At 39.2% G+C, this 16027-nt stretch overlaps 1 protein-coding gene across 1 annotated transcript; it reads right to left on the bottom strand.

The window, feature by feature from the left end:
• Positions 1-615: 615 nt before the first annotated feature.
• Positions 616-15269, bottom strand: ncapg (non-SMC condensin I complex, subunit G). The gene is made up of 22 exons (XM_023265724.3): positions 15192-15269; positions 14792-14904; positions 13560-13799; positions 12874-13102; positions 12520-12665; positions 12333-12417; positions 11720-11912; positions 11480-11629; positions 10118-10258; positions 9246-9369; positions 8938-9027; positions 7847-8035; positions 7590-7700; positions 6166-6285; positions 4777-5013; positions 4508-4689; positions 3683-3848; positions 3172-3339; positions 1591-1714; positions 1291-1338; positions 1086-1155; positions 616-972 (listed from the first exon to the last, which is right to left on the bottom strand). The coding sequence occupies exons 2-22, from the start codon at positions 14897-14899 to the stop codon at positions 840-842; spliced, it is 3054 nt and encodes a 1017-aa protein (XP_023121492.2). The 5' UTR covers positions 14900-14904; positions 15192-15269; the 3' UTR covers positions 616-839.
• Positions 15270-16027: the final 758 nt, after the last annotated feature.

The following is a 16027-nucleotide window of genomic DNA, read 5'->3' on the forward strand; positions in this document are numbered from 1 at the left end:
GTGTGTGTGGGCTGTGTGTCTGAATGTTTTTGTTAAAAAAAAAAAAAAAAAGTGGGACTGAAACGAGTGAGAGCTCGTATCTGTGCAGGCTTCAGCCGAAAACTACAGTTGTAGTTGTCGGCTGAAAAACTACAACACCCGGCAACCACGTCACTTCCTGTTGATGGGGACGGGAGCCTCTCGGGTATGGACACATAAGAATCATGTGACAGGTCATGGCCACAACGTGATCACGCTTATTTCAACGTAAGAAGTCCTCCAAATACCGGTGGTCTGGTTTATAAAGAGTGTTGTTGTGTGCGCTTTGTTGTGTATTTTTACAAACCCATCACTGCAACGAAAAAGCACCCTGAGACCTGGTGAATGTGTGAAATGTTAGTGTAACTCCCCAGATTTTATATGCAAAAAGAATTATCAATCTATCTTCTCTGGTTTAAAATCTACAGCCAATCAAAAATTAATATGCAAAACATAGCGCCGGCGCTACGCTGGGTTCTAAAGGGTTAAAACAAACTTTGTCAGTTTTTCCCTTTATCTTTTTCAGGACGTACGTCCATACTGATCCCAAACCCAAAAGGTTACATCTAATTTAGTGAAAATGAAAAGAGGACGAGCTCTGACATATTTTGCTTTAATGATTAAAAGGACAAAACATGAAACTGAAAAAAGAAACAGAACAGAGGAAATATGACTGATATTAGGAGGTGACTCCATTGGACAGGCTTCGGGTCACAAAGGTGCCAAGATCAGTTACATTTATTGAGGCCAGTAAAACAAAGAAATGTAAGTATATTCATATGACAAAAAGTATTATTACAAAAACGGTTATCACCCAGCATTTACGACACATTGGCCTCCTGGTTGATGAGGGGGTTGAGGTCCAGTTTCGTCTTCTCTAGAGCTGCAGTCTTGGCTCTCCGTGACGGACGAACAACAGGAACTGACTCTGGAACGTTTTCACCGTCGCTGTCGCTAAAACAAAGATATATATGAGAAATGACAATATTAAAGCGTAGAAACAGTGTCAGACCGTCAAATATACACTAGATATTTAAAATAAATTATATCTTCTGTACTAAAATCACCTCTCCTCTGACGACTCTGCCCTTCTGCTTGGCTTTCTGCCCCCTTTGGCTGCGCAGGCTTTCCTTTGACCTGTGCACACAAACACTCAGGTTACCTCGCTGTGCTGAGTCAACTTCTTCACTCAGGTAGACGAGAGCTGCTCTAAAAATATAATGGAGCTGTGAGCAACTGCGGTTTTAGATGAGCATACAGAACCTGCGTTACCTCTTTTGGCTCTCTTGGCAGATTTAGATGGATCGTCTGTTGCAGCATCTGTGGAAACACAGCAGACAGATCATTCAGATATCTGCATCTCCTTCCTGTTAGCTGCATTCTTGTCTTGACGCACCAAATAGGAGGGAATGAGGCATTTTTAATCCACTTAGCAACATTCTGGTAATAAGTAATAATCCTTTCACAGGAGGAGGTGTCACAAATGTGCAGTGTAAATCTAGTTAGGCATAGACACTGAGAAGGTAATGTTGGCTCAGCGGGGTGTCAGGTGGCTTTTGTTTGCATGTGTACCATCTGCATTGACATGCAGGGGCTGCAGTGCACTGGCACTGAGAAGCTCAGCCTGCTCTTTGGAGTCCACCAGCTGAGAAACCATCTTTTCCAGAGCACGGAGACAAACACGATCAGTCACCACCTGAAGGACAGAAGAATTTGAGAAGGAGAAAATGAACATTAGACCTGTCAAGATGCAGACATACAGATACACAGCGGTGTGTTTTTAGCCACCTTGTGACATGGTTCTAGCTGCGGCAGTATCTGCTGTTCCTGTCACCTCGTTCTAAGAGATGTAGGTTTGATGGATTGCCATTAAAGTTTGTACAGGCATTCGTGGGTCCCACAGGATGAATCCTCATGATTTCTGACTTCCTTTGTGCCAGTATGAGATTTACATTTGATATTTGGAGTAGAAGGTTTGTGCTGACATTCATGTTCCCCTCAGGATGAATTGTAGTTAATAGTCACATAACATGCTATTATCAGAGCACAATTTAAATTTATCCAATACTCCAGTTCATGACCAAAAACCAATAACATGCCTTTATCTCCAGCTGTGATTAGTGCAAGTATCAAAAGCTGTCCTTTCTAGCATTATAAAATGCTTTGGTGAACATCTCAAACATTATACTTGACAAATACTGTACACGTGTCAGCCAGGTCACAGCGAGCATGTTAGCAAGATTTTGCATACAATTTACATGTTTAATTGTAATCAGGCTTAAATATGTGTGTAATTCAGGGTGTGGCCGTTAGAGTGGTGGCTACCATCACAGGACTGTCCATAAAACAACTGCCGCTGATCCAGAACGCTGATGCTAGTCCTCATCAAGACAAAAAAAGTCGATGACATCACTCCAGTTTTGAGGTCTTTGCACTGGCTTCCGGCCTCTCAGAGGCTAGACTTCAAAATACTTTTGCTAGCTTATAAAAGTATGCATAATTTAGGGCCCAAGTATATCAGTGACCTTCTGTTACTATATGAACCATCCAGATCGCTGAGGTCCTCTGGTCCAGGTCTGCTCTCTGTCCCCAGAGTCAGAACCAAAAATAGAGAAGCAGCTTTCAGTTTTTATGCTCCACATATCTGGAACAAATTTCCAGAAAACTGCAGGTCTGCTGAAACTGTCAGCTCCTTTAAATCAAGGTTAAACACCTATTTACTTAAGGTTGCCTTTGATTAATGACTATCTTAATACCAGAACTGCACTGTAACTTTTAAAGTGATTTTATTTTATCTCACTTTTTAGGAGTTTTTTTTTTCTTATCATACAATTTCATGTTGATTTTATTGCTGAAATTATGTTTTACTTCTATGATTTTAATGCATGCTTTTAATGTCTACCTTTTAAATCATCTTAGTAATTAATTTCAATTTAAACTTGCCTTGCCATAGCCGTAAGATATTTGCACTGCCTGCCTCAACTCTCTCTCTGTCAATCTTTGGCATTTTTTAGCCAGGAGTTGGTCAGGCAGGCACCACCATGATGGCGACGGCTGCAGCGCCCGTACTGAGCTTAAAAACCTACTGTTCAGGAAACGTGTGGGTGACGTCAGAGGGTTCATCCAGCTTCATTTACAGTCTACAGTATGTACCTCTACAAGCTGCTGCAGCAAAGTCTGCAGATCCTTCCTGACAGTGTCGTCTCTGCTGAGCTCCAGGTTGCTTAGAGTCTTGGCGTAGAGACGCACCTCTGGAGCTGTGGGGTCCTTCAGCATCTCGCCACACATACGAACTGCCAAGTAGTCGTGCACACACACCTCCTGAAGACAGATATACATGTAAACACACAACCAGTCAGAGACGAATTCTTTTTTTTAGCCTCAATGTCATCAAATGAATCATTTTAGAATACATTAATAGCGATATTTAATACTTAGAAATGGTTCACTTCAGCTGTGTATTAATGCTCTGCCTGCAGCAATCAGGTAAACAATTTGCAGACTGTATTAACATGCATTTCTGGGAAGAAGGCAATATAATGAAAACCTCAGGCAGGCAATAAAAACAAGTCTACTAACAAACTGAAGTTTTCTCGGGGGACTACCCAAATTACCTTACTGAGGGTTTTTTGGATTTACTCAAGTCTCAGTGGGTGTTTCTTACCTCTGTGTTAGCTGAAGGTTTAATCAGTGCACTTGGGCGGGTCAGTTCAACAATTAGTTCGACTACATTGTTAATATCCACCTCAGCGAGTGGAGAGGTGGCTGGGGCATTCATCAGGGTCCAAACAGTCGGCAGGAAACTCTCCTCTACAACCTCCTGATGAGCCCTAACACACAGAAAGACAAACTACATGTCAGACGATATTACATAAATCATCGCTTCATCTTGGCAAGTTCTCATACTACACACACAGTTGTCATAAATAAATGTAACCCTTTAAGACCTACCATTGTGCAAGTGAGCCAGGACACATTCTTACATTTTTACATACTGTAGTGCAATTTTTTTAGAGTATATTTATTTGCTTTACATCAACATAACCCTTATATTCCAAGTTTTAATAATACGTACTGACTTTTGTCTTAACAACTACAATTGCTTAAAAGTGCAATAAACCTAAAAACAATGAAAATCGTTTTTCTTTTCACATATATTTCAAAATACAGAAATTGCATAGCTATATCCCTCAAATTTGTAAACAAAGTTGCACAATATCCTGTGGTTTTGTTTATAAAGATTTTTGTTTGGTGCACTTTATTGTGTATTTTTACAAACTCATCACTGCAATGAAAAAGCGCTCTGAGATCTGGTGAATGTGTGAAATATTAGAGTAACTCCCCAGATTTTATGTGGAAAATGAATGATAGATCTATCCTATCCGGTTTCAAATCTTCAGCCAGTCAAAAATGAACATGCAATTGTAGCGCCCGTGCCACGCTGGGCTTTATAGGGATAACCACATTGCTGAGTGGGTGCATGTGTGACCTGCTCTCGCGGGCGTAGAGCTGGAAGAAGATGCCGAGGCAGTGACGTAGGCGGGTGTCGTCCTCAGTGACAGGATTGTACCACAGCAGCACCAGACGAGAGAGCATCTTGGTGCTGGACATGCGGCCTGTGTACATAAGTTTGGCCAAACCCTCCGCTGCCTCAGTACGCAGGTCAGACACCTGGGAATGGTGCAGACATTTACAATTTCTTGGAAAAATAAAAATAGATGCATGCTGCAGTTTATTAAGCAAATTATTCAGTTTCACCTCACTATCGAGGAACTCTGAAAGCATCAGAAGTATACTCTGTGCGGTGTCTTCTGGAGCGTCTCCCTTGTCCTTGGCCACTGCTGCTTCATCCTCCTGCTTGTCTGGTGACTGGGATGGCGGGGCTGCCTGGGTGGCAGCGGTTTCAGAGAGCAGCTGGAAGCCAAACAGCAGCAGCAGGTCGATGATGGCCCGCAGAGCACTGATACGGATTTTTACCTCATCTAGCTGGGCAATCTGAAAACACACAAAGCAGTTTTAGCACCAACAGTCCCCAAGTCATGTTTTCGTTTTGGGGCGGCCACAAAAAAATTGAAAAATTCCACATAGCCCTGGTTGTATTTAGTCCTAAAACTTTGTTCTTATTGGCTATAGTACAGCGTTATCAAAAACAGCAGAAATACTAAAACGCCCCAAACAACGTGTTATATACAGTATTATATTGTTACTCCGCCAGGAACGAGGTGGAGTTATGTGACGATCGGCGTATGTCTGTCTCTGTCTGTTCGCACCGTTGCTCAAAAATGGACAAACGGATTAGGATGAAATTTTCAGGGAAGGTCAGGAATGACACAAGGACGAACCAATTAGATGTTGGCAGTGATGCGGCTTATAGTCTGGATCCAAGGATTTGTAAAAGATTTCTGTATCATTGCAAGATAGCGGCACAGCATCACTGTAACTATGGCAAGAAGTGAACACTACATCGGCTGCCTGGTGACGATCACATGATTGCAATCCTTCTAAAAATCAACCACTGTAGACTTATTCATTGGAAATCGTACAAGGAACGACTGACTAAATTGTCCCATCAATTCCCATCACCTGCTACATATTTAGGTCATGCGATTCAGTATCTGTAGATAACGTACACATGAATAACACATTCCTGTGCTCAGCGCAAGGTCATTTTGTTTGTGGATACATCTACAGGGTTTCTGCAGAGATCAGCCAGTCAAATTTAATGTTTTTTAATACAGAATTTTTAATGTCACTGAGAATCAAATTTAAGGATTTTTAATGCCATTTAAGTCCTTAATTTTCACAAAATCAATTTAATGACTATTAATACTTTTAATGCTCTGCAGAAACCCTGATCTATATTAAATGGACACATTCTATGTTGTCATGATTTCTGATCATCTGTAATTAATAACTAAACAAATGTTGCATTTCCAAAAAAAAAAAAAAAAAAAAAGCTGCATTTCTGACAATGTCAGATGGGGGAATGAGCAGCCTTGGCGGAGTACTGCACTCTCTGAGTGTGTTTCTAGTACATTAAGTGACATAAGTACGATAAATGTGAAAACATTTTCTTTAACATGAAGCATGTTCATTATTGTATGCAAATTAATTTCAGGTATATGAAACGTGTATGTGTGAAATTACCTGTAGCAGCAGGACCATGTGGGTTTTGGCCAGCTCCTTGCTGTGCAGAGTACATGTTCCCAGACACACCACGGCCATGTTGCGGACGGCAGGGTGAGCATTTGCTATGCTGGGTAGGATCTGGAGAAAAATAATGACTTCAACATTTTGCTTCCCTCTACACTTCCAAAGAGGCTCGTCAATATGCTCAAAACAAATCAAAGTACGGTAATGAGTTTTAAAGCTGAGAAGACATTAGCAATGCAAGTGAAACAACATAGACATACCAGAGAAAATAAATGCAATTCTCTTTGTTAAAACTACTATCTGTCCTCAATCTTAAATGTTTATTTGTTCCTGTAGTTTAGTGCGCAGTGAGAACATTTATCTCCATTTGTTTTTTTGTTTTAGTCAAGATTTTTTGAAAGTTCCCTGTTGAACATTGTAACGATTTAATGTACCGTGCTTCAACTTTCAGATCCAGTTAAGTAGTGTCAAAAAACATGAAAAAACAAGCATTTTATTGCAGTACATAAATGGTTGTATGCAAAGGTTTGGGCACCCCAAAGAAGACTACAATTTGAGAATGTGAGACATTTTAGGCTGCACAGCATAAGATCTCCCCAGAGATTATCAGGGAATTTGCTGATATTTAGTAGAGACCATTTTTCAAATAGCAACTGTCCTTTTCTCCCAGACATATGCTTTGTGACTCTGGTGATTTGTTTACCCACAGAACATATTTCTAAAATGACTCTGGCTTATCCAGATGTTGCTTTGTGTGCTTCAGATGTTGACTCTTCCATGTTTGTGCATCAGTTCTGCAACACCACCACCTCTGCAGTTACACACTGGTTTGTTTTGCCTTTTTGCACAGCTGACCTGCATGTTTTTTTTTTCTGAAAGTTGTCTTGGTATCATAGGTCTTGACTTGATTCCACAGTTCCCCCTAATTGCCATTTCATACTTTGAAATGTGAAAATTTCAAATTGGAGGGACTTTGATATTTTTTCATTGCTTTGTCGACATCAGTTTGCTTCTCCTTGCGATACTCAGTGAGCTGCTTAGAGCAACCTATGTTTGTTGTGAACCACAAAGTTAGTCTCGCTTAGCCAAAACTTATCTCTACTGCTGTGTCACCGTCAGGGAACGGTCTGGTTGCACGTCATTCTCGTTCTGCTGTAGAGGGAATAGGCTCTGGCTTGTTTCTATTTATTCAAAAACAATTACAAAGCTCAGGACGTACTAACAGTAGCCTTGCAAAATAGTGGTAGGGGAATTGTTTTAAACATTTGCATGAATGGACGCCTCATTGCACAATCCTTCGATAAAGCTTACACCTACATACTAACCACAACCTGAACGGAAATGGTGCTCTGATTTACCCAATTTCTGAAAGATACTGCAGTACACACATTAGTGAATTGTAGGGTACAGGTTTTTACCAGTGAGGACATTAAGGCGCTTATGGTTGGACCAATTCGAGTCTTGATGCTCATCTGCTTCAGCAGTTCAGCACACATTGTTAGACACCTCAAGAGAGTCTCTGGGTCATTCTGAGGACAAAACACACACACACAAATTTAGACTATAATTTAGTCATGCTATTCCAGAAAGATAAAGTCTTTTTACTATGTTGAGGTAAATTATATTAACTGATATGTAATTACACAGTGCTAGTGGTTCCAATATAGTGATTTACCTTCTCAGTGCGGATCTCCTTGTCAGCCGGCTGGTTGCTCTCTGCGATTTCCTGGAGAATCTGGTTCCTGTGGTTCTCCAAGTCTGTGATGGAGTCCTTCAGTTCTGCTGCTCGGTTGAACTCCTGGGCAGCAATACAGTCCTCTAGAGTCTGTTTAGCCTCTAAGATACGCACCTTCACTTCTGCAAGCTAGATGGGTGAGGGAAAGGGAAAAAAAGGTGAGAACATAGACATAAGAGGGGAGAGTCATTCCTTAGTTGAAGTACACCTCAGAGGATTGCTGACTTCTGAGACAGGCAACTGCACCTCCACTAATAGGAAAACAACAGCTGAGGCTCTGAGCCAGGTTACAGCCCTCTAGAGTCCACTTTGAATTTACTCGCTGCAAAATCAAGCAATGGGAGACACCAGGTGCACAGGATAGATGGAAGCTTAACACCTGGGCTAGGATTTAGATTCTCAGCAGCTACTTGAACTCCAGCATAGTTTTCAGTGTAGTGTAGTTTTCAGTGCAGCATACAGCACACATGTGTACCAAGGTAATTACAGAGGTTAAATAAGGAAAAACTGACAAAGGAAAAACTAATGGACCAGGATACAGTAGGCCAAGATGAGTTTAGTTGACATGATATGCATCTTCCACTTCACTAGTTGAAAAGTACTCTGCCTCAAAATATAAACCATCTACCAGCTGGAGGTAGAGCAGGATGAACAAACAGTAATATAGAAACAGACAGACAAGGAGGGAATGTAAATAGAGCGCAAAAGAAATGTAGCACATAGGAAAAAATTTGAATTAAATGAGAAAAAATAGTCAGAAATCGAATTTCAAGACAGTCAAATGTCAATATGTTTTATTAAATATTATCTATTGTATTTAGACATTTTCTGTTCAGCATAATGTTCACAGGTTAGGAAAATGTATACGCTCAATCTGTCATTTAGCACTTAGTTGAAATTTTCGACAAAACATGAAGTAGTTACGTGGTGATATGTATTGTTTTCATCCATCCAAAAACACTAAGGCAATTGGAAGGGATTACAAAAGCTAAATACTTCTGGGTGCTTCCATTTGGCAGAATGTCGCCCACCTGGACCTGCTGCCGGCGGATATCCTTCTCATCCACGGGCTGACTGGTCCCTGTGATGGGCTCCCTCACATCTGATATGATTTCTGCCACCTGTGGAGCACAAAGTCAGCTCATTTGAACATCAGTCTCAGCTGAAATGGAAATTCTGTTCAATTTTCAAATCTAAGAAAGGCCTTTAGTTATTGTCCATTAGGAAATATTTAGAAATAATTTCCCTTTAACTGGTCTGTGTAGAAAAGAAGTCATGATAAAACAAACACTGACTTGACAGTAAAAAGGTCTATACTTGGGTGTGAAATGTAACCTACAGTTTGTATGCGTCTGTGGTCATCAGGAATGAGGGCAAGAAGTTTCTCAGTAAGCAGGAAGACCAGGGAGGAGGGGGTCTGTGGAAGAGCCAACATCTCCTGCAGAACAGCCAGCACACGCTTCCTACAAACAAACACAACTTTGAAGTCTAAATACAAACACCACAAAGGGGGTGATTATAATATTTGGCAAATTAGACAAAATTAAAAGCAAAAACAAAAAAAAAAAAAACAGGGGATCAACAAGAAAATGACTTTTAAAAAAAAAGCAAATAATATGAACTCCTATCTTAAATAATAATAAATTGTCTCAAGTATTTATTCACAGGATAGCTCCAACAATAAATAACATCTAACCAGTCAGTCCAGAAATCATTTAATTTAATTAATTTAGTTTAATAATTGAATAGCTGACCAACAAAAAAATAATCAGTTATTTTTCCAAGCAAAAAAATGCAACTGGTCTCCGAGTCCATTTTGTTCACTGTTAAGATTTGTTGCTTTTCTTTGTTATGTATGAAAATACATTTAACATTTTGAGATCTAGACTGCTGTTTAAAAAACACAAGACATCTGAACTAGACTTCAGACTGGGTTCTAGGAAGGTATATTGAGTATTTTTTCCTATTTTCTGGGGGTAGATCAATCGATTGATAAAATAACTGGCAGAGTAGTGGCAGCCATACACTGGTCATCCCCACAAAATGGTGTTCAAAGTAAATCTTTTCTCCCTGTAGCATTTGTCATGTACAGCCACTGTCAATCTATTCCCCTCATTTAGTTCTCAGCTAAAGCCCACATTGTTTGTTAACATGATTTTCACATCTCTGCATTCCACTCCAATGTTTTCAACAATCTCCGTCTTGTCTTACCTGCCACCCTCCTCATTGGTGTCCAGACACCCAATAAGATGGATGAGCTGCTGCGAGATGAACTCTTTGGTCATGACCAGCTCCAGCTGGTTAAAGTCGGCCCTCTGCTCCTCTGACAGCATGGGAACTGCCTTCAGATATCTACAAGAGACGAACTGAAAGTCAAGTCACAGCCTCTCAGAACCCAGTCAGATAAGATAATTCAGCTCTAAATGACAGCACAAGCAATTTTCAGGCTTTCAAGTCACAAGAATGTACAACACACTCATACTGAATGCAACACTGTAGGTAACATGACAGTGCACCATTACGATCTACAAGAAAATGCTACATATAGCGATGTCAGCTATCAAGTAGCCTCAAAGAAATTTATACAAACCAGCAACTTGTCATTTCTCTTAAATAATAAACTTATTTTATAAGCAGATAAATGTTAAATGTGCCACTCGCTTCAAGCAAACTCATTTAGAGAGCATGTCAAACTACAGCATCACACACATCTGGCAGGTGATAAAACAGCACAGTGCTCTATCAGTGCATAAGATTATAGCTGAGTTGTGAAGTTTAAAAGTATGACAAATTCTGGAAAGAAATCTGTGATTTATGATACAACCTAGTGTATATTTATAACCAATTAAATCAGTGTACTCTGGTAAACACTGGCCTTTTTAAAGGAAACATCTACTCTAACAAGGTCTCTAGATGATTGGATGGTTCTCCACCCATCAAAAGCAAAACCAAATCTTAAGGAATAAAAAATTAATGCTGTGCAGATACAAAAAATTCCAAGGTGTTATTGTATAATAAGAGCAATCTGGTATTTCAACTATGATGGTAAATGGTCTTTTGGGGCCCTGAGGCATGTTAACTTAATCACAGCTGTTCTCCGGTATCTGGCTTTGATCTTGTAAACAAAAACACACCAGTTTACATGTGTACTGAGCACTAGCAAAATTAATTTAACATGTTTGACAGTGATCTTTTTTATATAAATGTCACACTAATATAACTAACCAGGTTGAGTTTAACATAAGCAGTTAGTTAGCCACATTGGTGAAGTAGTTATATAAGCCTTGAGTTAGCCACACAGTTACATACTGAACAGGTTCTTCTGAGAACGCGCGACCTGCCTTCAGACACCTGGAGTTACAACATGGTCATTATGGCAATTGGATTTTGCATTTATGAAATTCTGACCATCACAAGGACACTAAAACCACATTGAATACTTTAAATTATTCAATGTCAGCCACGCCGATGAGTTGTGTGACCCAGGATTTAGTCTGCAATAATAGTAAAATATACAGCTGGCAACAAGAAACCTATAAATGTAATCCAGAGAGTCTCTTGCTCTTTTCTTACCCACAGAGGTAGTCTGCATAAGTAGCAGGATCTGGTAAAACTTGCTCCAGCATTTCATCACCATCATCTCCTTTACTCTTGATGAACTCACACAGGGCTCTCCAGTAAAGCACACTTTCACAGGTCAGAGAGTCCACTGGGATCAGCTTCCTGTAAAAAACAAACAAACAAAAAAAAAAACCACAATGAATCTTTAACATCCTACTTGGTTACATGTAAGAGAATGAAGTGTGAGCGTACCTGTTGTCAAGCTCTACTCTGTGCTGCAGCAGCTCTTCGGTAGGTGTGCTTTTGAAGACGGCTTTTAGTGTCTCCAGAGCTGTATCAGCACAGTTCTCTACATCCAGCCTATGCAGCATCTTGATGACGTTACCGTCCAGTTGACGCAGCCAGGCTGGCAGTAGACGACTGCAAACTATGTCCCTCACTGCTTCTACAAATCACACAAACAGTCAGAAATATTGAGTAGGCTTACAAAAATGTAAAGATGATTAATGAAAATGTATTATAAAATATTGTTACCATCCGCTGTGTTTCTATCTTACCCTTTAAATCAAAAAAAATCTCCCATGAATAACTAAAAGGCTCCAACTTCTGCAGTGTGAGAATTTACTGCTTTTTCCCATTTTATGTCTTTGTAGAATTTTAAATTGTTCATAGGATGAAACCAAACATTTAAGAGCCTGTTTGTTGTGATGGACATTCTTAAACCATTTTCGACATCTCACGGACTAAACAATTAAGACAATAACTGGTTGATTAACTGACTATGATAAGTACACATACTTAGGTGAAAAATCTGTCAGAGGGAAAAGAGCATTTCATACTCATGAGACACAGAATTTACTTTTACCTGAGTTGTCGTGGAGACCCTGCTGCAGTAGACCAACTCTTTGTGCGATGGTAAAAGCTTTAATGTGAACCTTTTCAGCGAGAACCTTTACAAAAACAAACACAAAAATGTTACAACATCTGGTATGTGTGCTTTAAAAAAAAAAAAAACAAAAAAAAAAAAACAACTTGATCATTAGACTGCATACCTGGTAGGCCAGCTTGCGGACATTCTCTTTAATGTCCCGGGTGCGTTTAAGTACTTTCGGGAGGGTCTGAGGGGACATTGCAATGCAGGACAGAACGGCACGTCGCACCTCAGCATTTGTATCATTTTCCAGAATCAACATATAGGCTGGAACAGAAGAAAGACACATTATTTTACATATCAAAGCTACAAAGACGAGTGACAAAAGACCAGGTTGGGAATACAAAGTGAGCAGGAACACTGTTTTTGCAGAAGTGCTTGTGTTTATATGCATATGCTCACAGATTGGGCTGTCAACAATGTATGGAATTTAAATATTTCCTAATATTGAAAGTAAGGAGGTGAAAAAACATACCATTAATGGTGGGACAGTCAGTATCTCTTGGCTGCTGAAGCCGGGTCATGGCCAAAGCAGCCTGAATCCTCACATTTGGGAACTTGTCAGTGACACGGATCAGCATTGCTTGGTGGATGTTATCGAAGAGATCATCATCAATCTGGGCATTCTCTGCCATGCTGCCCAGCAACTTGTTGATCAGCTGACACACTCGGAAACGTACGGCATGGCTATTGGCTTTATGAGACTGAGAAAAAGTAGTGGTAGAAAATGCCAAACGAGCGTGACAAGAAAAGGAAAAGAGAGGAGAGAACAAAAAACACAAGCAATTCAGGGATAATGGTAGATCAAAGTAAAGAGGATAAATGAGACGGAGAAAAGGGTTCAACATCACAAGAAAATATAGAGGTAAAAAAACAGATTTGAATATAAAAGAAAAAGAGAGGAGACAGATGGGACATGAAAAAAGCTGATTAAAATGCAGCAGAGACATCAATCCCATCAGGGCTTCTGTGTCCTACAAATGCTTACAACAAAGTCTGAGAGGTCTTGCTATTAATGTAGAAAAACAGAACAGATCATCTCTAAAGAAGTTTACTGCAAATTTTTCAAAACATGTCTGTTTTTAATCATACAACACATACAGAACAAATAGGGTTAAAATGTAACTTTGCATGGACACTCTCTTGAAATAATGTTTATACCTCCAATAGGAAGTTGAAGATGAAACTCAGAAATGGATGATCATCCTCAACTTCTTCTTCTTCCTCCTCATCCTGCTGCTGTTGCTCCTCCTCTTCTGTTTTAGGTGGAGACTGGAAACTTGTGGCGAACCTCGCAACAAACTCAATGACATTTTCAACTGTAGGTTCACGTTTGTAGACGATCATTGCATACTTAAGGTAGTGGACAAACTCCTCATGGAACAGCGTCTTGTCTTCGAGCTGAGGGAGGAGATGATCAGTGACACACAACAGGAAATGCAAACCAGGAGAAGCCAGAATTTAGATTTAATATAAGGTAGGTAAGAGTCAATGTAATCAGCATCAACAATAATTATTTACAACAGCATAGATAACCATCCCGATGCTTCAGACCATCTGGGACAAGTTTACTTTCTGTCCCATGGGTCAAAACAAAACACTGAGAAGCAGCTTGCAGTTTCTACACAGCACAGTGTATTTGTAATAAGAAAAAAAACTCTTAAAAGAATGAAGGTCCATCCCAACTTGCAATACTGTTACATTTACAATTGAATTATGGGTTAAAACCTTTCTGCTTACACTTTATTTTACTTAGTTATACATGTGGCTATACATTAATAGCCCCCGTTAAACTATAATTGCATTGTATTATGACTGATTTTGTTTCATTTCATTCATGCCTTTTTCGGTTTTATCTTTGTAAAATGATTATCTTTTGGGGTTTTTTTGCTTATTGGACAAAATTAGACATCTGAAGATCTTGGTGGTTGTGATGGACATTCTTAAGCCAGTTTTGACATCTCAAAGTCCAAATTATCAAAAAAAAAAAAAAAAAAAACCCAACAACAACAAAAAAAAACAACAGGCAGATACACTGACAAGCAGTTATTCTGATTTTTTAAAACCTATTCAGTCTTTTAACATTGCCTTATGCTTCTAATATATTTCGCTTTAAAGTATGGCTCTTTTGCTCGTTTTGTTGAATTGTTTCTGAAAGAACTAAATCCAAAAAAGTCTGCATTTCCTATTAATGCCTAATTATGTCTATTTTTTCATAACAAAGATTTAACCCTGTATTCTTAAATCAGAGGAACATGAGACCAAGATACAGCACAACTAAACTTTAAACAAAAGGTTGATTAATACTATAAAGAAGTGCGGTGTACATCTATTGACAAACAGTAGCGACTGTAGAGAGTAGCAGCGTCCCATTATCAGCTCCCAGTTCGTACCTTGTTGTAGCGGCTCTTCAGACTCGCCACCAGCTTTGCCTTGTTGTTGTGGCCTTTCTGAGCGCGCTGAAACGCCTCCTTGATGTCTATTTCATTGTCCGCAGTCATTTTTGCTTCAGAAAAAACACAAATTGAAACACAGAATTAGTCAAACGGCCGCAGCAGCTGTGCTCAGAGTAGCTTCAGTGTCAGTAATAGCTTCACTAGCTAACAATAACAGCCCGTTGGTCTCCAGTGTCTCATTAGCGAACCAAACCCCAATGAAACCAAACCACGAAAACAACGAAACCCAGCCAATAAACTCACTGGAGACATTTTCAAGAGTGATTTATCAGTCTGTTAAAGACAGACATGGTATTATACAGAAAATAATAAAGTTCTTGTGAGTTTTGCAGTGTACCTTTCCGTCAGGTCTCTGCTCGCTAACTGCCGCCCGTTTTTAAATTCAACTGTCGTGAATTCTCGCGAGAACTGAGATGTGTAATCTTGACTCTACGTAATGACGTAAGTTTAGTGGTAGAGCCCTGCGTACAGCCTGAAGGCAGCGCTGAAAGCTCTATAGTGGGTTTAACAGAGTATCACGCTAAAACTATCAACTTATTAATAAGTTAATCGATCGAAAGACATTTAATAAACATGATTTTTTTATTTGGTTGATCTCTTTCCTATTTTAAGAAAATAATCACTGGTAACACGTCTGGAGTGTGAGGATTTGCTGCTTTTTTGGTTCTTAGTAAACCAGACATTTTAAGTTTTTGATTCTTGATCACATAAGTAAAAAAAAAAAAAAACAGTTATTTGCTTTTTCAAAATTTTCTGACATTTTACAGATTATAAAAGTATGTTATTAGCTGGGATAATCAATTATAGATTGATAATCACACAAAAGTTGTGGCCTTTAAAAATATATCCTATTTTTCTAAAGGTTCAAAGTGATTCTTTCTGTCTTTAAAATAAAATTAGCATGTATAATAATAATAACAGTCTGCTTGCATTATATGTACTAGGTGTTAGCCGAATTTCTTTCTTTCTTTCTTTTGGAAAAAATTATGGGGGAAAATGTGCCAGAAGGCACTCAGACATCAGTGGCTAAATGAGACAACAAATTTAAATTTAGTTCACAATGGTGAAGGTAGACATTCTGGGTTTTGTTGAATATTTGGTGATTTCTGATTTAAAGCCATAAAGAATAAGGTGATCATACTGTTTAATTTCCGGTTAAAAACACAGTTAATT

The sequence above is a fragment of the Amphiprion ocellaris genome, chromosome 4 (assembly GCF_022539595.1).
Source record: "Amphiprion ocellaris isolate individual 3 ecotype Okinawa chromosome 4, ASM2253959v1, whole genome shotgun sequence".
Classification (NCBI taxonomy): domain Eukaryota; kingdom Metazoa; phylum Chordata; class Actinopteri; family Pomacentridae; genus Amphiprion; species Amphiprion ocellaris.

Excerpts from the sequence above, each read along its gene's own strand:
- ncapg (XM_023265724.3), bottom strand. The coding sequence starts at position 14,899 with ATGACTGCGGACAATGAAATAGACATCAAGGAGGCGTTTCAGCGCGCT. Across the intron at positions 1,715-3,171 it reads TGCTGCAGCAGCTTGTAGAG|GTGGTGACTGATCGTGTTTG; the intron begins GTACATACTGTA and ends TCTGTCCTTCAG. Across the intron at positions 1,339-1,590 it reads CCTGCATGTCAATGCAGATG|ATGCTGCAACAGACGATCCA; the intron begins GTACACATGCAA and ends GTGTTTCCACAG.